The 23,256-nt window shown below is 42.8% G+C and overlaps 1 protein-coding gene and 1 long non-coding RNA gene across 8 annotated transcripts in view; both read right to left on the reverse strand.

Moving 5' to 3' along the window:
• LOC310872493 overlaps positions 1-7,303 on the reverse strand; it is a 76,516-nt gene extending 69,213 nt beyond the window's left edge. The window contains exon 1 of the long non-coding RNA XR_014570393.1: positions 7,216-7,303. This is a non-coding gene — a long non-coding RNA (uncharacterized lncRNA). The remainder of the gene's footprint in view (positions 1-7,215) is intronic.
• A 2,761-nt stretch (positions 7,304-10,064) lies between these two features.
• The window catches only part of pdlim5a (PDZ and LIM domain 5a), a 103,387-nt gene continuing 90,195 nt past the window's right edge, over positions 10,065-23,256 (reverse strand). For all 7 annotated transcript variants that reach the window (XM_083784395.1, XM_083784401.1, XM_083784400.1 and 4 more), the window contains 6 exons: positions 22,667-22,749; positions 17,802-18,003; positions 15,744-15,924; positions 13,089-13,209; positions 12,128-12,243; positions 10,065-11,996 (listed from right to left, as the gene is read on the reverse strand). In XM_083784395.1, coding sequence (XP_083640521.1) covers positions 11,907-11,996; positions 12,128-12,243; positions 13,089-13,209; positions 15,744-15,924; positions 17,802-18,003; positions 22,667-22,749 — 793 coding nt within the window. In that variant the 3' untranslated portion in view covers positions 10,065-11,906. The remainder of the gene's footprint in view (positions 11,997-12,127; positions 12,244-13,088; positions 13,210-15,743; positions 15,925-17,801; positions 18,004-22,666; positions 22,750-23,256) is intronic.

Below are 23,256 nucleotides of genomic sequence, written 5' to 3' on the forward strand. Positions count from 1 at the left end.
GGGCTTTATCTCTAACGTTATCATCTCCATCATTCAGCTGCAGGAAATTGGACATTAGAGAAGGCAACAGTAGCTTGCACTCACAGTTCACAGAGACAAATCGTTTTTGGAATATTCTTCCTTAGTAATATTCCGCTCTTAGTAATATTTCAACCCATCTATTTCAACCCCTATGTTCTCTCCTTTTGTCTCTTACACTCCTCTGCCTTCCACACGTTTCCATACTAACAAAAACTGAGTCTGCCTTATGGCTCGTACACACTGCCCGATATTTGCTCCAATTATGCTGTCGGGGACCATTTTTGGCGCTCGCCGACAACACCCCCGATCTGATGAAAGATCGGGCTTTGATCGGCGAGGTTTTGCTCGCTGTGTGTGAAAGGCTCTGCGAGAAGACCCAGTGCAGATAAAAGTGCTCGCCGACGCCTTCCCGAGCGCTTCTGAATATCTCGCACGTTTGATATTTATCACTCTCGCAGACTGCAAATCCTACAATGTGAAAGGGGCTGAGAGCGCGTCCCGAGAAGTCCTGTATTGCAGCCAATGAGAGCACACTGATACTGATACCTGTCCTGTGCCGTGCAATGGTAGCTATATTAGCCCAATGTTGCTGTTAAAGTCTATAAAACCAACTAATTTCACTTGAATAATATTATGTTGATAAAACTCTGTGTGTGTGAGACAGAGTTATTTCATGAAGATGAAGATTTAACGTCCTGTCTCGCTGCAGCCCACGTCGGCTACACAAACATTCACAAACATATCACAAACATTTCGCCCTGTGTAGCCTGGCTATCCTGTGTGTGTGTGTGTGTGTGGCGTGCACAGAGAGAGAGAGAGAGAGAGAGAGAGAGAGAGAGAGAGAGGCGTCCTGTGTCGGTCTCGATGTGTATAGCCTATATCGGGTCTGGATCGCATCTTGGTGAAATCTTGCAGTGTGTGATGCCCAGTCGGCGACCAATCGTTTAGTGTGAAAGCCACAAAGATATAATGACAGACGATTTTAAAAAAAAGACTCTGTAGTGTGAAATACATGACGATCTGATGACTCGCCGACAACTTTAAAAGTCCTACAGTGTGTAGGGGCCATTAACAAGATACGCTAGTATTCTTGGCTTGTAGTTTTGTGTTAAGTTCCTTCAATGTGATCGGCATTTCCAGCAGTCACACAGAATTATCACACGGCCGGCATTTGATGGCGTAAAGTGTCTCAATTGCTCTTTTCACACACACGCTACGCTACTAACGCTATAGTATACACATGCATGCACGGCATGCACAGACACAATTAAACAGCCAGAGACAGACAGTGAGGGAAAGGTTCTGCTTACAGCTGCTACCCTAAACTCAATTACACAGCCAATTGAGTATGTGGCGTGCTACACAGATTTGTGTGATGTGTTGACCCAAATACAATTGCTGTTCCAAATAAGGCCTCGACTACAACTAGAAAGACAACTGTGATTACACTTACTGAAATGATACGAGAGCAAATGCATGGACACGAATATAAAAGAAACATTCTCTGTTGAGCACATTCCTGCACACACACGCACACACACACACACACACACACACACACACACACACACACACACACACACACACACACACACACACACACACACACACACACACACACACACACACACACACACACACACACACACACACACACACACACACACACACACACACACACACACACATCTGGTCTTCTACTTCACTCATTCATATTTGCTGAGTGTTTTCCTGCAAGGTCCCATGGTGATACTGCAACCGAACAGGCTAGCTCACATAAGGTGAGGTAAGATTTGGACCTACAGAATTATGCCATCTGGACACACACACACACACACACACACACACACACACGTGAGCATGCATGCAGACTGTACACACGCACAAACCCAACCCAGATATACTCTTGTCATAACCCACACTGACAAACACCTGGACCTAGTTACTGGACACAGAGGGGGAGTTAAAGAGAGAGAGTGTGTGTGTGTGTGTGTGTGTGTGTGTGTGTGTGTGTGTGTGTGTGTGTGTGTGTGTGTGTGTGTGTGTGTGTGTGTGTGTGTGTGTGTGTGTGTGTGTGTGTGTACTATATGCGGTGTTGTAGTATGGCTAGGCTGAGTAAGTCTATGCTGGAGGCTATGAGAAGGTTGATTTAAATTCCTTCTTTTTCTTACCCCCTTTTTATGTCCCTGAAGCAGTAGGCTCACTTCACCTAGTCTAAACAATCAAGGTATGGCATTGCCACGAAATACAATAATTCTCTCATATAGAAAAGTCTGGAACAGACTCAACAGAGGTAGATATACAAATGTTTTCAGCTGACAAAATGTTGTCTCACATCTGGGTCCCAGGGTTGGTATAACTTCTTGGTATTGTTATAATTTGATGTGAGATTACACAATAAACACACCCAGCAAACATTTAGGAGATGAGCGGTCTTTAATCAAGTGGTATTATGGTTTGCTTAGTTTTTCGTGCATGTTTATTTATATAAACATTTATTAGGCTATTACTTATTATACTTACGTATAAAAGGATAGCAGGGTTATACTCTTGCAGTAATTGGACAGGGGCTGTACATCTATCTCTATCTCACATGGGGTATATCTCAGTGGGGTTATGCGGTCACTCGGTCAGCAGCTGATCAATCAGCGCAAGTGCCACATCACGTGTGGAAAGCCTGGTTTTCATTCCAAACTGATAGCGTGATGCGGCCTAGACCACGCCTATTCTAAAACCACAATACAAACTGATAGCGTGATGCGGCCTAGACCACGCCTATTCTAAAACCACAATACAAACTGATAGCGTGATGCGACCTAGACCACGCCTATTCTAAAACCACAATACAAACTGATAGTGTGATGCGGCCTAGACCACGCCTATTCTAAAACCACAATACAAATATCCGTATCCTGTAAGGAAGCCACAATGTTATTGTTCCCTCACATAATGCAGAATCAAGTATCCTAGTCTCACTAATTGCTACAAGTTAAGAACTAAAGGTGCTCCGTGGAGCATGCACAGTATATCCACCAGCCTGGGTTGCCTATACGTAGCTAGGGTTGTGTGCTGTGGGTTGTAGCCGTCAGGACATGAGTAACCAGCGGGGATAACTTTTCTATATCATGATACCAGTGAGGTAAAAAGGTTTTCGAGTCCTACTTCAACGACGTTAAAGTACGTTACTGAGTACAGTTGCATCCCAGGACCCCCAGAGGGTGACAGTGGGTGCAGGGCCAATTAGGCAATCATGGAAGGAGGTAGGGCCCACACACCATTCAACGTTTTGATCTCAATGGATCTTTGTCAGGTCAGTATAAAATGATTGCATCCTTTCTCAATTTAGTGAGTCTAAGGATGCAGGATGCAGGCTATTTGCATCACTGACATTCAGTGCAGCTTTTTGCCCCTAACATGCAATTCCAATTTGTGATTGAATGGATGTTGTGATAGACCCATCGCCATCGGACATATTTAAGCCAATATTACAAACAGTATGGAATATGAAAACACTATTTGTCAAATAATTTGAAGGCCTATTATCGTTCTGCGCAATTGATGAAGACGAACTCCGCAAAACCATTTCACAGATGACATCATCCTCCTGTTCATTGGATACAATTCCCACCACCTTTCTCAAAGAGGTCTTAGACAGTGTGATTGGAGATATCCTTAAAATTGTAAACAGCTCTCTACAATCAGGCGTCTTCCCAGACTCACTGAAGACTGCCGTAGTTAGGCCCCTACTCAAGAAACACAATCTTGATCCCTCTGTTTTGGGTAACTATCGACCCATTTCAAATCTACCCTTTCTGGGCAAGGTTTTAGAAAAATGCATCTCTCATCAATTGGATGTATTTCTACAGAACAATAATGTGCACAACAAATTCCAATCTGGCTTTAGGAAAGGGCACAGCACAGAAACAGCACTTGTAAAAGTAATGAATGATCTTAGGGTGTCTGCTGACAAGAAACATGTATCCGTTCTCTTACTTCTAGATTTAACGGCTGCATTTGACACGATTGATCATTCAATTTTAATACAGCGTTTGGAGCACTGGATAGGCCTGTCTGGTACGGCCCTGTCCTGGTTTACCTCCTACCTATCAAACAGAAGTTACTTTGTCAATCTAGCCGAGTTTGACTCAGACAAACACGACATCAGTTCTGGTATTCCACAGGGCTCGATTCTTGGTCCTCTGCTTTTCTCCTTGTACATACTGCCATTGGGCGAACTCATTACCAATCACGGAGTCAATTTTCATTTCTATGCTGATGATACCCAACTATATCTCTCTGTGGCCCCAGATGATCCCTGTGCTTTAGACCCACTGTTGACCTGTCTGTCTAGCATCAAATGTTGGATGAGTGAGAACTTTCTCAAGCTAAATGAGGATAAGACAGAAGTTCTTATAATCGGTTCTAGCGAGCAGAAAGAATCAATAATAAGCAGACTTGGCAACCTGACTGTAGAAAGTAACAGTACAGTAAAGAACCTGGGGGTTATTATTGATTCTGAATTGAATTTTAATTCACACATTAATCATGTTACCAAGATTGCCTTTTTTCACCTTATATATATATAAATATTGCACGAATCAGAGCCTATTTGTCCTTGGACGATGCTAAAACGCTAATCCACGCCTTTGTTTTTTCTCGGCTTGACTACTGCAATGCACTCTTTTCAGGACTGCCTAAGAAAACAACTGACAGACTACAACTTGTCCAAAATGCAGCAGCTAGAGTTTTAACTAGAACTAAGATGAGAGAACATATTACCCCAGTTTTGGCATCACTGCACTGGCTTCCGGTTGTTTTTAGGATTGATTTTAAAATTATTTTACTTGTCTATAAAGCTCTCAATGGTCTCGCACCTTCCTACCTACATGACTGCCTGCCTAAATATGTCCCAAACCGGCCCCTAAGGTCTTCCACTGCTGGCCTGCTCGCTTTGCCAAAAAAAATGGCAACTAAAAAATACGGGGAAGCAGCTTTTTGCTTCTACGGGCCGTCGGCATGGAACAAGCTCCCACTGTACCTTCGTCAGGCAGCCTCTGTAGACATTTTTAAAGCTCAGCTCAAGACCCACCTCTACAACATTGCTTTTAAGTGATCTTTTATTTATTTTTCTCACTGTATTTTATTACTGCTTGTTTCTTTTAATGTCGTTGCCTTGCTTTATCTGTTCTTATCTTTGTACCACTGCCTTCTCCTGATTTGACACTGCGCTATTGTATTTTAACTGCATGCCTGTTTTAATGCTGTTTTGTTTTGCTTTTGTTTTTATTATCTTTTCTGCCCTGTAAAGCACTTTGAGCTACATTTATGTATGAAAGGTGCTATATAAATAAAGTTTATTATTATTATTACATATTTAGGTGAAAGAAATCATGTTTCTGCACCATTTGAGGCACCCCCTATGGGTGTAACGTGTAAGTTAAATTGCTGTTGGCTATAGGTGTTGTTTAGAGCTCCTCAATGTGTGATTTAAATTTGGAGTGGATTGGATGCCAGCACGCCACATTCATGATTTGGGGCTTTTCTTTTTTTGTTGTTAAATTGCTCCTACTGCAAAATGAATCGGATGCATGTCTATCTCTATCACATGACTCCTGAGTTAATGTGTAGGCCTACCGATTTCAGTGATCCGAAGTATACTGTACCAAGAAGTAGCCTACTTGAAGAAACCTGCCGGATTCATACATTTTATGCGTAGCCTTAAGTTACCACTATGACGTTTCAGAGGGAATTATTTTTTGGACAGACCATCCATATCCGCTGATTAGCCATAGTTGTCTGGCTTAACCGTCTTCCTGCCATTGCCGAAGCCCTTCGGCAATTGAAGCATTAATTTGATATTAACGCTTGCTGCCATTGCCGAAGCCCTTCGGCAATTGCGCTTTTATAGTGCATATGATTGATCATGCCATAATGCTACTCACGTTAGCCGGTTAGCTAGCAGTCTTGTTAGCACTGCACTGGATCGTTCATATTAATTCACCGTCGCCATAAGAATCCATTCTATCCGTTTCTTTCAATCGCCTGTATCTCCTATTCCTTGTCCCAGATGGCATTTTTGGTCAAAACAGCGTTTCTTTGACGGCACGAGCCGACGTTGTGGAGTGCTAAAATGTACCGGCATGATTCGATCATGTAAACAAAGGTTGTCTTGGCAACGTAAAGCTGGCAGGGATAAGCTCACTTCCGGTTGAGGCAAAATGTGGCTTTTCAAAATAAGAGCTCAAATTAAAAAAATGCTGGCATGAATTAGGTCCTAATTTCTCAATAAATGGCAGCAGTAAAAGGGTTAAGAGACCAGCTGAGAGGGCGCATAATGCATAACATTTTAACATGCTTCTAAATATGTTCACTTTGTATGTTTGTAACAGTAACATAGTTGTACGATCTTGTACATTAACATTACCAATACATACAACCTCTAGTCTAGGCCGACATACGTACGTGCGGCATACATACATACATACATACATACATACATACATAGGGACACACATAGCTTATAGGAGTGGCTAGCACCACTCAATAATATTATGCAACTGTTCAGATCATTGCCCACAATCTTTAAAGTGCAACAGACATCTCAAAACAATGCATGATGCAAATAACTTGCCAACAGGCAGACCTACTGTAGCCCACATCATAATACTGCAGCATGTTAATTGCATACAGAATGTTGCATAGAGAGGTCTGTAAATATAATAGAACAGAATCCTATATGATATCATTTTTTTGTTATGCAGCAGCATGCACTGAGCTTTGGGGGGCATGTTGCCATGATTGTCACTTACTAAAAATATCATAATTGAATAAATAGGACACGTGATAAGCCCATTTGAAATGCATGCATGCTAAAGTTATTAAATTAATACTCAGCAATTAATGTAGCCTATAGGCAACTTTCGACCATTGCCATATCGTTTCTCATCAGGTTTACGTGATCTCTTCTAGCCACGAATACGTAGTTAGCGTTGATAGCATCGATGCAAAACAGGCTAAAGTTATCAAAACGGCGTCTAGAAAAAAACAATCAAAAGCTATTGAGTGTTGCATGCAGAACGGCGATGTCATCCCCTTACACTTCGCAAATCGCAGCACAGTTTAACGATCGATGCGCTGTCAAACTTGCAACAGCTCTCAACAACCTGAGAGTGTGTTGGTCTTTTTTTCACTCACCTTTCGTGTCGATGACCAAACGCGCTCTGCACTTCTGAATTCCCGTTATGGATGCGAGATGCGATGCCTGCAAAGTTGCAGTTGATCGACAGACGCACGCGAGATGCGATGCCTGCAATGTTGCAGTTGGTCGACTCGACAGACGCACGCCTACACTTCTATGTCTCTCTCTCTCTCTCTCTCTCTCTCTCTCTCTCTCTCTCTCTCCCTCTCTCCATGGGCTATATGAGACAGCCCCCTCCGAACCATAGCTTCTGCATTAACTGCATTAAGTGCCGTAGCACCGGCCGAAAAAGAGAAGATGCATTAAAAGTTACTCCTAAATCCTAACATATCCTCAATTAAATATTAGGCAGGTAAAATTCCTAGCCTACATCTGTAATGACCTGCTTGCTCTAGGATCAAGCCAGATATTTGCCTCATGGTACGACCGTGAGCACACTCTGTTATCTCACTATTTATTAATCCGTTTGTGGGGCACCTAGTCCTTCAAATAGGCCTACTGTACAACTTTTTACCTAGAACCTAATTACGGTAGGCTACTCTGTTCTAAATATGCCTTACTTAGTTCTAGTAGGCCTACTACCCGGCCAAGCAATTCAAAACCAGGTCTCAAATCCAAATAGACAACAGCCCAATCTGACTTATAGCATCATGTGTCCTAGTCCTTGTCCAGAACAAACATATTAAATATGCATATGCTATAAACTGTTGTGCAAATCAAATAAATATTATCTCTCATCATGATGTGCACCTGTTAATTGTGTGGACAATGATATGGCATTGGCTGCTAGAATAATCTGTTCATGGAGCCGCTTTGACCTAAGTTGCCCTTTTGGATGACTAGGCCTCCCTCCCTCCTTTCTCTCTCTCTCTCTCACTGCCTCCTTATCTCATTCTCCATCTTGCTCACCATCCTAAATTATATTATCTAGTTCATCTCTCTCTTTCCTACCGGAAGGCTTCCATATAGGCCAGTGGAACTATATACGCATCTGCTAAAATTGGTATTTCACACACACTAGTACAGGGGCTGGAAACAAACAACCATGTGGTTTGATCGGGGTAATAACTCAGGACGTTTGGAAAGTTAAGATTGGCAAACATGGAAAGACCACAAAATATTTGTCTTGGGAGCATAATGGAACATTTATTCTCCATGTTTACATTTTATCTCCAACCAATTCATAGAGTTTAACAGTGTGTAACGTACATGGTGTCATACTGTAGGTAGAGATGCATATAGTCTAGAGAGTCGAGACCTTACCCCAGGACTCCAGGAAGTCTAGAGGCTCATCCATGTGTCTTTAATGGGGATCCTTTAATACACATAGCAAATAAAGTTAACTTGGAGCTTAACATGTTCGGTTTTGGCAGATGAGATGGGAATAAAAGAAAGCTGTGTTTTTATCACAAAGGAGACTCTTTGCATCTCCATAGCGGGAACCACTGCTGGTCTTCAAACTAGTGGCTTAGGAATGCTACAAAAAAATAAAAAATATCTATGAAAGTCTCAATGGGGTGAGTAATGAAAGTCTCAATGGGGTGAGTAATGAAAGTCTCAATGGGGTGAGTAATGAAAGTCTCAATGGGGTGAGTAATGAAAGTCTCAATGGGGTGAGTAATGAAAGTCTCAATGGGGTGAGTAATGAAAGTCTCAATGGGGTGAGTAATGAAAGTCTCAATGGGGTGAGTAATGAAAGTCTCAATGGGGTGAGTAATGAAAGTCTCAATGGGGTGAGTAATGAAAGTCTCAATGGGGTGAGTAATGAAAGTCTCAATGGGGTGAGTAATGAAAGTCTCAATGGGTTGAGTAATGAAAGTCTCAATGGGGTGAGTAATGAAAGTCTCAATGGGGTGAGTAATGAAAGTCTCAATGGGGTGAGTAATGAAAGTCTCAATGGGGTGAGTAATGAAAGTCTCAATGGGGTGAGTAATGAAAGTCTCAATGGGGTGAGTAATGAAAGTCTCAATGGGGTGAGTAATGAAAGTCTCAATGGGTTGAGTAATGAAAGTCTCAATGGGTTGAGTAATGAAAGTCTCAATGGGGTGAGTAATGAAAGTCTCAATGGGGTGAGTAATGAAAGTCTCAATGGGGTGAGTAATGAAAGTCTCAATGGGTTGAGTAATGAAAGTCTCAATGGGGTGAGTAATGAAAGTCTCAATGGGGTGAGTAATGAAAGTCTCAATGGGTTGAGTAATGAAAGTCTCAATGGGGTGAGTAATGAAAGTCTCAATGGGGTGAGTAATGAAAGTCTCAATGGGGTGAGTAATCGATAGGGCAATAAAGTTTCTGTGGGTGACCACAGGTTGCGGAAGAACGCCCTCCATTGTAAACCACTGAAAACTGTTGGATTTTTAATTATGTCCCCTTATCAGTACAGTACAGTACAGCACATGGTATGGTATGGTAATGGAGGATTTGTGGGTAGTGAAGTTTGGAGAAAAACTAACTTCTAACCCAAATACGATATACACTTTTCCCAATCATATACAACACACTATCACAAATAAAGGGGCATTACTACGGTTATCATTTACATAAATATAAAATATAAATCATATAGCTCTGACAAATTCTTTAGGTAGGTCAGAGCTATTCGGTTAAGATCTCTCTCTCTCTCTTCCAAATAATTGAAATGTATGCTGAAACATGATTCTACAATGAAACTACACTCATAAAATGTGAACAGAATACTGTACAATAGTAAATAAAAAGTACATACAAGCTGCATACAACTTTAAGCACTGATGTTATGCAACTGGTCAGGTCACATACCACATCCTAGCCAGCCTCAGCCTGTGTGAAAACAACTTGTCTAATCACGACACACATACGTTGAAAAACATTCAATACAGATTTATATTTTCATTTCCATGCATCCCAAACATGTTTGCCGTTTTGCACACAGTCAGAAAAGGTTTTGCCATGTATTTCAAAATTAGTAACACCTTTTATAATGTTCCGTTACTGTACACGTCTTTGATATAAAAAAATAATAATAATACTAAAATAAGTGTGGAAGTTCTATAGTTGATTCTGTCACTGTATTATTCACTAGACCTGAACTGAATACTGTAGTTCAGGGGTCTTCAACGTTTTTCAGGCCATGAAGGACCCCTTAGCTGGACTGGGACCCCCCCCCCCCCACCCCCACTACATATTGTACAAGATTTTGTTTGTAGATTTCATCGATCGCTTCGTACACTTGTTTGACAACAGTATCATTATTGTTGTTTGAATAAAACATTTTCAGACATTTGCGCTATTTTTTTATAAAACAATTTTTGTAACCCATTTTTTCACCCTGTGCCAATTGCCTAAGCTGTAATCCTGGGTTACTACTCTCCCTCTGACAACGTGGGGAGAGCCCCGAACTGAGCTCATGCTTTCCTCAATGCATGAGGAGGAGGCCACTTCTTATCATCTGACAGGGGAGAGTTTCCCCCATAGGACGTATCGCGTGTAAGGAACACGTTAACCATCAGGTGCCCCGGCTGACCACGGGGAGGCAGTATAGAGACCAGGATTACTGCATGTTTTTTTACGAGTACCTACCCTAGGGAACACTACGCTTTTTTCCCTCTCCACTAAATCTCTTTGCCGAAAATAGCAAATCTACAAGCCCACAATGCCTCGCGGCTCCCACATCAGCTATTTTTGGATGTTTCCATCAAAATAGGGATTCCAGGGTTCAAGTGGACGTGGTTAATCACACCCGTGTGATCTCATTCTGGCCAATCACAATTTGCGTCCTCACTTTTGTCTTCAATGTTTGTGTTTACACAGAAGCTGGACATAGGTAGTAACTCTGTGGACCACCTGTTGAAGACCCCTGCTGTAGCTGTTGGTCACATGTTACTCTAGATTTGGTTACACCTTGAGAAAAAACTCACAAGAATAACCTCACATAATGCCAGTGTCCTGACTTGCCATGTGCACACGTGTGTGTGTGTGTGTGTGTGTGTGTGTGTGTGTGTGTGTGTGTGTGTGTGTGTGTGTGTGTGTGTGTGTGTATGTGTGTGTGTGTGTGTGTGTGTGTGTGTGTGTGTGTGTGTGTGTGTGTGTGTGTGTGTGTGTGTGTGTGTGTGTGTGTGTGTGTGTGTGTGTGTGTGTGCGCACGTGCATATGCATGCGTGTGTGCATGTTACAGTATGTAATGATAGAGCTGTATTGTAACAGGTTACCAGGTTCTCTTTTGTCTATTGGGTTACAAGACTACCGGTACTAAGTCCCAGTCCAGATCTGATAAAAAAAGACAAAAAGAAAGAAAAATAGCTTTAAAAATCCAAACTACAAGGCCATAGAGGTATAGATTCTAGAGAGTTCTAATGGTATGTGGAGAAATGTTTCTAAAGCTAAGAGTCATAATATATGCCTGTTTCTAGGGGACCTCACATGACAAGACTACATGCATGTTTAGTTTTAATGAGCGTGGGTCCCTGAGCATTGGTCCCAGCAGTGTTTCTCTTACCATTGACTAGGAGCCACCACCTCCATAAAAGCTTTTTCTATATACAGTATCGGTTTCATTGAATTTTCATGTCGTATCGCCTAAATGCTGGTAGATTCCACCACACCAATAAAAATGCATGGGTAAAGGACATAATGTAATGTTATTATTCAGCACTATATGGCATAAAAAAAACACCATTTAAGAAGCCCTTGTGTAGAAGATCCCACTGGTGGTTCAGATCTTGAGTGTGTGTGCATGTTTCTTGCAGAGAGGTTTGTCTTTCTTAGAGAAGAAGGCTTGGCCTTCCAAAGTGGTGCAGCAAACCTGGAATAGTTAAAACACATACCAGCACACACAGGAACATGTTAGACATTTCACACAGATATTCCTTTTTGGAATAATGATTATAAAATGATGACAGTATACTGCATTCCTACTGTAAGGTCATTACGTACAGCACACACAAAGCAGGTATCATGCCAGGTGGAGCCAAGAGCCTCCAGGAATTTGTCTCCAGCCTCGACGGGGAACTCACAGCCGTGACAACCAGTCCCAAACAAACTGTAGAAGTCTGTAAAGAAAAGCAACAGGATGTTAAGTCTCCTCCTGTGTGTCTAAGTGGACAGATTTAAGCTGCAGAAGTCTGTCACAGTGAGAACACACAAACTAGAATTGCACTCTGTCGAGGTGCCAACTTGCGCCTTGCACACAAGTAGACCATGTATGGCCTACTTGTGCGCAAGCAGAGCACGCCATGAGGTGCGCTCACAACTGGCATCACCGCTTCATGGCATCACCGCTTCATGGCATCACCGCTTCATGGCATCATGGTGACGTAACCAAATCTGTTTCAATCATTAATCCTATTGGAATTGAAGTAGAGACGTCATGAGGTGCGCTCACCACTGGCATCACCACTGGCGAAGTGGCGATGCCAATGACATCACCACTGGCATCACCAGGAATACTGGTCCCTCATTGCTTGTTGTTAATAATGACGTCGCCAGAGATGCTGGTCCCTGATTGGGCTACGGTCTTAAACAAAAAAAGACACCGACATACATACCCAGCCAATCGCAGTATTTGAGCGCTCTGCTTGCCCAAGTAACAACTAAGTATCGGTGTTCATTATCATTATTATTTTAACATAATAAAATAAGCTCAGTGTAAATGCTTTCAAAAACATTTTCACACTTAAATAAATGTTATGTTTGTGTGCACTGTGCACTGTACTGTATATGCACTTAGCCATAGCCTCCTTGTACACGGCTTGCCTCACCAAAAGATAAAGAAAAGACAGCGGCCATTAGCCTGGTGCGGCCAGACTCATATTCGGGGAGGAAGCGTCAGTGAATCCTTGCTATGAGTCTGGCCGCGCCAGGCTAAGCGACCATGTCCAATGGGTGAACTCCTCACCTTGTTCACAGTAGGGCTCGCCATCCTCCATGTGAAAGGTGTTGTTTCTGATTGGCTGCTGACAGCAAGCACACAGGAAGCAGTAGACATGCCACGTCTGCTTCAGGGCGTTGATCACTTCCTATTTAAATAAACAAATACATGAATTAAAATAAAATTACACAAGTTTAATTAGGTACAGTGGTATATGTTTATTGCGACAGTAGGTTGCAGATTATGAAAACCTGAAAAACCTGTCACTCCGTCAGTCAGTCACGCCACCATATATGGCCGTCAGTCCATCACACCTCGTGACACGCTCCATATATGGCCGTCTCCATATACTGTATGAAGATCACGACACTAACTTCATCAAGCCCTGGATAGCCATAGATGGAGAAGACGGAATCATCACCAACATCTGCATATATGGAGCCGGCCAGCTGACCTCAAACCTCAAACCCTTAGATCTCCATATATGGAGCTGACCAGTTCTGACATTCCATGTTGATCCTCCCCACCCGTCCTTCCTCTTCGATGTCTCCCTTTTGACTGAAACCTGTCCATTCAAACTATTAGTGCAGACGCTCCCGGCAACTGGCGAAAACTACAGTTCTCAACAGGCCCGAAAATAAAGGCCCGGCCCTAGCTGGGCCCTCATCAAACCCTGTACACTCAAGACACTGCCACCGTTGCCATCCTTAGATCTCCATATACAGCATGGAGCTGACCTGTTCTGACATTCCATATGTTGATCTGACCTCATCAAACCCTGTACACTCAAAGGCACTCTGACCTCATCAAACCCCATATCATTATGGTGATGGTGAGACTGATGGTGAGATACAGTACTTATTTGAACCAGTGGTTCTCAAAGTGGGGACCAGGACTGGGACACCGGACCCCAAAAGGGGGAAAATAGTGAAACAAATCTTCAAAACCGGCCAAATCAATTTAGGGCAGTCTAGTCTGCTTTAAGGGTACAAAGAGTACATCCAGTGGTAGAGGTGAGGAAGAACTCTAATCAGGGTGCCTTGGGAGTTGGGGGCACATTCAATAGTGAATACGGAATGACAGTCTGGTTAGAAATCAGTAAAGCCATCGTCACATAAAGCAAAAAACATTGTGTTGGTGTGTAGGGCTAGCTGGGCTTTTGGGAGTTTTGCTTCTAATGTTGGATCTATGTTCACTTATTTGTGTTTTGTGTGCTCTACTTGTTTGGCCAACATGAAAAAGACCACAAGAGAACGTCAGCATATGACATCAGTGGTCCTTCCTCCATATTGCTTGCCTTTTCTGGAGCCGCGTGACCCGGCTTAAGAGAGACACACCGTTTTCCCACCGTTTATCTGTGAGAACAGGACAGGGCAAGGGATCTGTGCGGGAATGGGACGGCTGGCAGACGAAAATGAGGGATTAGGGAGGGAGTGAGAAAACTGGCTAATAAAGAGGGTTAAGCTGGTTGAAGATGTGTGAGAAGTGGAGGGTTGAAAGGGATTGAGGCCTAAGGAGGTTAGAGCATGTGAGGGATAAACGTCAGAGCTGATCTCTGCTTCCTGACACATGAGGTTCAAGCTCCACCTGTGGCCTATAGGTCGCTAAACACACACTCCAAAATTCAGAGTGTTAACCACCCTGGCATTCCTATTTGGAAACATTTCTAAAATTCTCATCATTCTTATGAAAAAAATTAAAATAAAATAGATAATCTACAAGCTCACAGTGTGTTGCATTGCGGCATGTTGTGAGCTTGTGGATCGGCAATTTTCGCATGGCATATGAAGGGCTTAAATCTTTGTCTGCCGTATATTTAGGTAGTTTCATTTAAAGATCGGATAATATTAGCATTAGCTCACGCTGTTTACCTTTCGCCAGAAACGTTAACATGTCAGGAGCGATGCGATAGAAAATCACAAATCACATCCGAACATCGGATGGATGACTGTCTCACCTATAGTAGGACAGCGCTCGTAGTTTCAGAGTTATGAGGCATTGAAAATCCTACTTTGAATGGTGGCAGTGTGAAAAAAGCCTGGTGCTGGGGGTGACGGAGGCGTTGCCTAGCAACCGGGCCAATGTAAAAAGGTGGTATTCTGATAAACCGTTTCATATTTGGTGTAAAGCTTTAGGTACGAACATGTTCGTACTTAGGAGATAACGTACCTAGGGGGAGGGGTACGAATTATGTTCGTACTTAGCAGTAAAAGAAAGAGGCTAATTTACAGTAACTCTGAGATGGGTGCCTGGTATGCTCCTGGAGAGTTAAGTAGCAAGGACATGTTTTGCATGTCTTCCCACCCTCTGCCTTTGAGTTCCTGTCTATCTACTCTCCTGCAGTAGGCCTATGTAAAATAAAGCATCAAATGCCAGTGAATTGTCTTGTTAAATTAACTCTCTGGATTGCTGCAGTGTACTTGCATCTCTGGCATCCCAGATTTACAGTACAGGGGCCACCCCTCTCCTTTAACACTTACATGGACAAGGAACGGATAGAAACACACAGATGGAGACATGCACAAGCATAGTAGCATACACACACGATCTACATTATTGCAGATCTGCTATTTTTGTTGAATGTTCCCTTTTTATGATATGTCCCCCAGAGTAGGGATGCTAGGGTTCATGTACCTGAGTTAAATGAACACGGAGGATTTTACTGTGCACAATATAACTCACCCCCAGTATCTTGGCCTGGCAGCGGCTACAGGTTGGGGCGAAGAACTCTTCATAGCAGTGTTCACAGTGGACGGATCCTTGCTCCTCCACAAAGCCAATGTCTGCAAGGGACGTATGGCAGTGGGTACAATTGAATTCCTCCTTATGCCATGACTTGCCCATGGCTACCAGAAAGGGTCCTCTGAGGATAAGAGACACACAGAGTCAGGCTGACAGACTGGTAATCGGACAGAAATACATTTTAATTTGACTGGTATAGAATAACAAAGTCTTAAAAACAGTGTTGAGTTGCATGAAGTGGTTTCAACTTGGTTGCCAACTTGCCAGAGATGAAAGTTGTTAAAATAAAATAATGTAGGATATGGAATTTACTTCTGTATTGTGTACACAAAGTAAATTTAGTTGCATATATTCCATTAATAATTTGTGGTTGTCACTGTCACAAAATCCAGGTGTGCCTTAATTGACCTGGACTTGTTTGAAAACCACTGCGCTAAATTGGGAGAAAGCATCCATGCCACGGGGGAGTTGTTTAGAAATGACTCTTGAGGTGTCACTAGAAGCCCACTGTAACTACCATGACTCACTTCCATTAAGTCAGCAGCTTGTCCCTCCCTATCCAACCTGATGATTAGACTAAGTGGTAACACAACAGAGACTAATTTTCAGTGCACAAGCGCTAACCTGAGCTAACCTTGATACTGATCCAGGTTTGGCAGCCATTAGCGTCTGCTAGCAACTCTATCCTCCGGATTATATGTAATGCAATGCTACACAAGTTGTGTGATAATGCTATAGGCTAGCACAGTCTTATCTGTCGGAAAGGAAAGACCAAGACCACAAGGAGGAAGAGGGAGGAAACGAAAGACGAGGGGAAGGTGTGAAGTGCAATTATTCTGGTTAAAATGTTTGTGTGTGTGTGTGTGTGTGTGTGTGTGTGTGTGTGTGTGTGTGTGTGTGTGTGTGTGTGTGTGTGCGCATGCGCACATGCATGCATGTGTGCGTCCGTCTGACAATAGTGTTTGAGTTCATGTGTGTTATGACGAGAGTACAGTTGTATGTGTGTGCGTGCGTGCGTGCAAAAGGAGCATGACAATAAGGAGCATAAAGCTTTGTACTACTAGATACGGTAGGTGTCAGGTGTGGTGCATCATTAGCCCAGAGTTAGAACCTTCATGTTCTATTCATCACTTCTAACTCTGAGCTAATGATGTACCAAACCTGACACCTATCTAGTAGTACCACTAAGCTCTATGCTCCCCTTATGTCATTCTCCTTTTACGCACGCACACGCACACGCGCGCACGCGCACACACACACACACACACACACACACACACACACACACACACACACACACACACACACACACACACACACACTCTGACACATTTATAGTGCTACGAGAATCTAGCGTCATGTTGCTTTCTGACCAGGTTTCGGATTAGGTTCCCCAGGCAAACTTTTACAAGACCCCTTTACATGAGCCAAAGTCAAAGTCAAAGGGCAAAGTCAACATAATCCCATTCTTGTGTGTGTGCGTGTGTGTGCATCTGTGTGTACTGTATGTACTGTACACAGGCGCAAACATCATCTATAATCTACATGTCAGTGAGTATGTGCAACTTAATTCTTTCTTATCTACACTCCTGTCACATGTGTTTATTGGCTGACTGCCTCATCATGACAGTGAGAAGGGTCAGACTCTACTTTCCTTTTCTAAGCGGGCCTCTCGACTCTCTCGAGTGTCATACACAAATCATTTTTCCAATGCGGGTTCGATCAATTATTGTGCGTTCATGCACAATTTTGCTTGCCTCGGGGTCCTCATATACAGTATACTGCAGTGTATAGACAATATACATAATGCAGTTCCTGTCTGTCTGAGTTTGTGTCTGCCTGGATAGATATGCCCATATACGCCTGTATATGCCTATGCCTGACACACACAGTCACACAGACAGCCCATATATGGCCATGCCTGACACCAATCAAACATAGTCTTTGTCTCACAGTAGCATTAAGTCATTTGTTTGTATTATGTTCTTCCATCCTCACCTGATTACCATGTTGCAATGGGCACACATGGGTGTGCGTGTTCCAGCAGGGATGTGTTCTGCCATCTGGACCAATGAGTCCTCGTCCTCCGGGTGGGCCTGTGGTACGGGCCGGGCCGGGACCGGACCCCTCGGGACACTGGCGGTGCTGTTGCCTCTCATGCCAAAAGACGGGGTGATCAAACTGCCTGGGGGCGCTCGACCTTTAGCAAAGAATTACAACAATTCATTAAATGGATGGAGATGGCGAGCGGAGCGGAGGAGGGATACAGTTATTGATCAAACTAAAACAAACTGTTTAATCAAAGACATCTGTGGACCTGGCAGACCTGGAGCAACACTATCCTTTGATTGATTTATTGAATACTGTATTAGGCAGAAATGTAAACAGTACAGAGTACAGTGAAACACTTAGTGCTCCATCTTGCGCCACCCCTTACCCCTAAACTTATTTGCCATTTCTTACTAGTTTAAAACATTTAAAAATAGTTAAACTAGCCAATCTACATCAACACATTGTTAGCTTGTAGATCGGCTATTTGTACTATTTTAAAATGTTTTAAAATAGTAAAAAATGGCAAATAAGTTTAGGGGTAAGGGGTAAGGGGTGGCGCAAGATATAGGGCGTAGTCTAAAAGGATATCATTGAAAAAAGTTCTGTCATGACATGTGCTGACATTGCCCATCATTCCGCTCAACTGGAATTTGTGTTTATATAATTCTAACCTCCTGCAATGTTATCGTCAACCACTTAAACTCCATCATCCGTATTCTAGGGCAGGGGTTCAGGGAACGACAGTTTTCTACCTCTGGTCTGCTTTGAGGCAGGACTCCAGAGAAGAAGGGAAGATATAACTTCATTGTCAGCTCTGTAGCAGTGGCCTGCAAACTGTGTTCTTCTGGATCGGACTAGTGAAGAAACACGGGGAAGGTTGCCGTATATTAGATTATAGTCTAGTAGCCAGAATGTGAACCCGGACATGTTGAGTACACCAACATTTTATGTTAGAAAATAGAAATGTTTAGAATGGGTCCCCAGCATGTAGAAACTGCCGGATGCTAACTTATTATGTTGAGCAATTTTCATAATTGGCATAATATGTGACCATACCATTAACAACCTATGTGACATTGTTGTGACATTGCACAAAAAAACACTCTTTAGGCTAAAACGGCCATAGCCGTCATCACAAATGTGTAGTAATGTGTAGTAAGTACTGTAACTATGGCCGTTTATAGCCCTATAAGGCCAGATCTGGTCTCGCTCCCTCCTACATATCAGATTTACTCAACCCAGTCCCAACCAATGTGCCAGCCAGTCTCTGCACATCTTCGACCAAAGCACTGTTGATCCAAAGTTCTGCTTGCAAACTAAAGGTGACCTTGCTTTTGCAATTAGAGCTCCAACATTATAAATGCCTTGCCTGAGGAGGTAAGGCTTGCTGAATCTGTGCCCTTGATAAAGCTGCTTTCAACCCCCAGCCCTATTCATTTTAATGTGCCTTACTTAGGTTATTGTGATGCATTGTTCTGTTTTTTTCTGTTTTTTTCTTTGTGGATTTGTCTATAGTGGCTATTCACTTCATTTGAGTAAAGGCTGGGAACGAGGCTATGCTGAAGCAGACAGACGCGCCCCCGTTTCAGAGATTAGCTGGGAGCACACACAAGCAGGCAAGCATGCACGCACGCACGCACGCACGCACGCACGCACACACACACACACACACACACACACACACACACACACACACACACACACACACACACACACACACACACACACACACCTACCTTAGAGTAAAGTCCAATCCCAAGTACTTGTTTAGCCAGGTGTCCGTGTTTTATTCATAGGAATGTCTCAGAGGTCGGTCTGTGTGTGTGTGTGTGTGTGTGTGCGCTTGCGTGTGTGCTTGCGTGTGTGTGTGTGTGTGTGTGTGTGTGTGTGTGTGTGTGTGTGTGCATGCATGCATGCATGCGTGAGTGCGTGCGTGCGTGTGTGTGTGCATGCGTGCGTGTGTTTGAGTATGCGAGTGTGCGTGGACATGGTGTATCTTTTGCAAGTTGAGTCTAGGATCACATGTCATGCATCAGTGACTGTGTTTCAGCTCTCAGTATGTAGGGATGATTTAGAGTTGTGGTTCTGAAACCTTTAATTTCAAGGAGCCCCCACAGTTTGGTATGCATTGGGCCAAGGACCACCATAACTCTGAGAGCGTACAAATGGAACCAAATGGATCCGCAATGGTCCATTTGGTGGGAGTTGGGGTTGGAGGCATCTGTCTTTCTGCCTGTTATCTGAAAGCTTACGGATGCGAACTGAATGTAACCTCAAGGTGCAATACCACAGGAAACCATGGGGGGAGTAGTGATCCCCTGCAAGAAGTTGTGAGGAGAGGCAAACTAGTTTGAAACTATGTACATCGCCACTGTGACTGCACAGCAAGAAACAGAAACTATGTACATCGCCCAGAACACTGTGACTGCACAGCAAGAAACAGAAACTATGTACATCGCCCAGAACACTGTGACTGCACAGCAAGAAACAGAAACTATGTACATCGCCCAGAACACTGTGACTGCACAGCAAGAAACAGAAACTATGTACATCGCCCAGAACACTGTGACTGCACAGCAAGAAACAGAAACTATGTACATCGCCACTGTGACTGCACAGCAAGACACAGGTGTCCCAGAACACTGTGACTGCACAGCAAGACACAGGTGTCCCAGAACACTGTGACTGCACAGCAAGACACAGGTGTTCCAGAACACAGGTGGGATGAAATGGTCAGCATTTGCAAAGATGGAGGTCCACACGTGATTGTTTTCTTACCCTATCATGCCCTCTAGTGGATGGAATGGGTGAACCACCATTTGGAGGTCACTTGTGTTCTGAATGTACATACATATCCGTTCTGAACGGAAGTATAAATGGGCCTTAACTGTAACTAACTGTGATGCTGTTGCATAAGGAGAGGGATGGGGTTGTTACAGGCCATGGCTGACGCTAGGGATAGACATACTCAAAGTGAGTTGGGTCACATAACTGTTCAAATTGAATGTGCTGCGTGTGCCTTAATTAGTTCAAAACATGGTAACATATAGTCCTCTCTCATACCAAACATTTTATTCATCACAGTATACCGGTATTATGAAATCATGCACCTGGAATTTCACCCAGGCCTCTGCATGGAAAACCGGGTAATCCCCCTTTTGGCAACAGAGTTATTAGGCTTCCGGGTTTCACACAGATCTGCACATGCTAAAATGCACATACTATATGATGGCGGCCTAATGGCCAAAAAGGTTTTGTATTTAAAGCAGTTGAAAATGAAAGAAGATTGTGTGCGACTCTCTTTTGAATGAATTGACATACATATATGTATCCAAAAATAACACTCCCGAGTCCCGACAGTCAGAGCTCAGTATCAAACTTGCAAACAGAGCTATTGCTATATCCTTGCCTTTAAACCGATATTCCTGAGTCCCATCAGATTCCTTCAGTAAGTGTTATTTTGGTCACAGAGTAGATCTTGTACATGCGTGTCTAACAGTAGTGGACAGAGGGAGGCCTTCTCACGTGTTGAACGGGCTTCCACGGAGGAAAAAGAAAAGGAATGAAAATAGTCTGTAATGACCTATTTTACAACATATGTCACGCCTCGTCCATGGAAAATTAGCTTCTTTCCTCTCACTAAATGACTGCAACAACATTCAATCCTATGCCAGTAAATCACAGTTTTACACTTTGCCATGACTTGGAGGCAAGCACTGATGTATGAGGGAAAAAAACACATTTAAACTGTAGGGAGGAAGTACATTAATCAATCAAAATACATCTATAAGACAAGATTTTATTCAATCCCTAAATGAAAGTTTATTTTTCAGAATCTATTTAGGGGAAAATCTACATGCTGGGTATGCATACATTCCCCATGACTTACACTAAGAAAACATTTTATGGTGCCCGAGCTTGGTTATATTCCGCCTGTTAATTTACTGACAAAATACCGCAACATGCCTATGGTAAGGTAAATTACATATACTGTACAATCGTACACACATACGTTCTGTTGGATTTGGCAGCTGAGCATTCATTAACGTACACTAATGTACACTTCCACAGATTACATATGAGAACAGTTGGTTAAACCACTAATACTTTGGCACTGAGTTTATGTATGCCTTTCATTCATGTGAAATTTTAAATACAGCATAGAGGAATAGGGGTGTAACAAAAGTAATGGAAATACTAATCGATTTAATCAATACTTTTTTAAATAATTGATTACCGGTAATAATTGATCTCTATCTTGGGCATGTCATTACAGGGTAAAAGTAAAAATAATAATAATAATAATTTAAAAAAAAAATCACAATTTTTGAGCAGTGCACACCACTCTCACCAATGACTTTGTGTGTCCCTATGCATGTCTGTTTGGGGTATGAACAGTACTGTTGGGTGACCTCAAGTTGCACTGTTGAGCCTACAGGCCCGTTCACACCGACCACTATAACTCTAACAATATAAGTACCATACAGTAGGCTACAGTACCTATCACAATAAAAGTATAATTGCACCGCTCAGTTATATGTGAGACTAGTCGCTAAGAAAATGTAATAATGGATAGTTGCAGCCCTATGGAGGAATTGCAAGTGGTGCACAGTGCAAAGGTTGGCATGTATGGTAGGCCTACACTTGTTCATTAACACCCTTGTACAAAGTTTTTTAGTGTAATTAGGAGAGAGGCAGTGTGCAGCTGTGTCGGTAGAGGTGCTAAGTATGCACACATGCAACTGTATCTACCTTGTGTACACATGCGCACATATACACACATGCAGTACATACCCATGCACGCGTCTTACCCTTGTTGCTTGCAGGTCCTTTGATCATGGTCTTGACAGCAGCAGACTCATGGCTATTGATTTCAGGCTCCTCCCCCTGTTCGCTGTATGGGGACACATGATGGACATATAAGAGCAGAGTTAAACGAACATGAATGAGAATATCCCTGCTACCCTAGCTTTCCCAACAAAAATCATCACACTAAAACGCCAAAGACTATCTCTCTAGTGTTGTGCATTTCCGATTCCAGAGTTGTGTCGCTCTCTCTAAACTCACGTGCGTGAGCAAGTGACTTTTCTTGACATTTTGCATAGACGCTGAAACAATCCCATACCATACCAGCACAATTGAGCTGTAGCAATCCATGCCAATTTTACTTTAAAATGTAGTCAAACTGTCAAACTCTCCTCTACAGCAAAAAAAAAAGAAAGGAAAAGAAAATAACTTTCACATTACTGTCAAATTACAGACAGATTGCAGACCACCTGCTGACAACATGGTACTAGCAAAAATAACACAGTGCTCAGCTAGAACCAAAACACTAGAGCACTCTTTCTACCTTTTACTACGGCATGCACGAAAATGTTCCTTCTCAGTGTGTGAGGTGCCA

This window comes from Protomyctophum parallelum (genome assembly GCF_964188405.1).
Source record: "Protomyctophum parallelum genome assembly, chromosome: 15".
Lineage (NCBI taxonomy): Eukaryota > Metazoa > Chordata > Actinopteri > Myctophiformes > Myctophidae > Protomyctophum > Protomyctophum parallelum.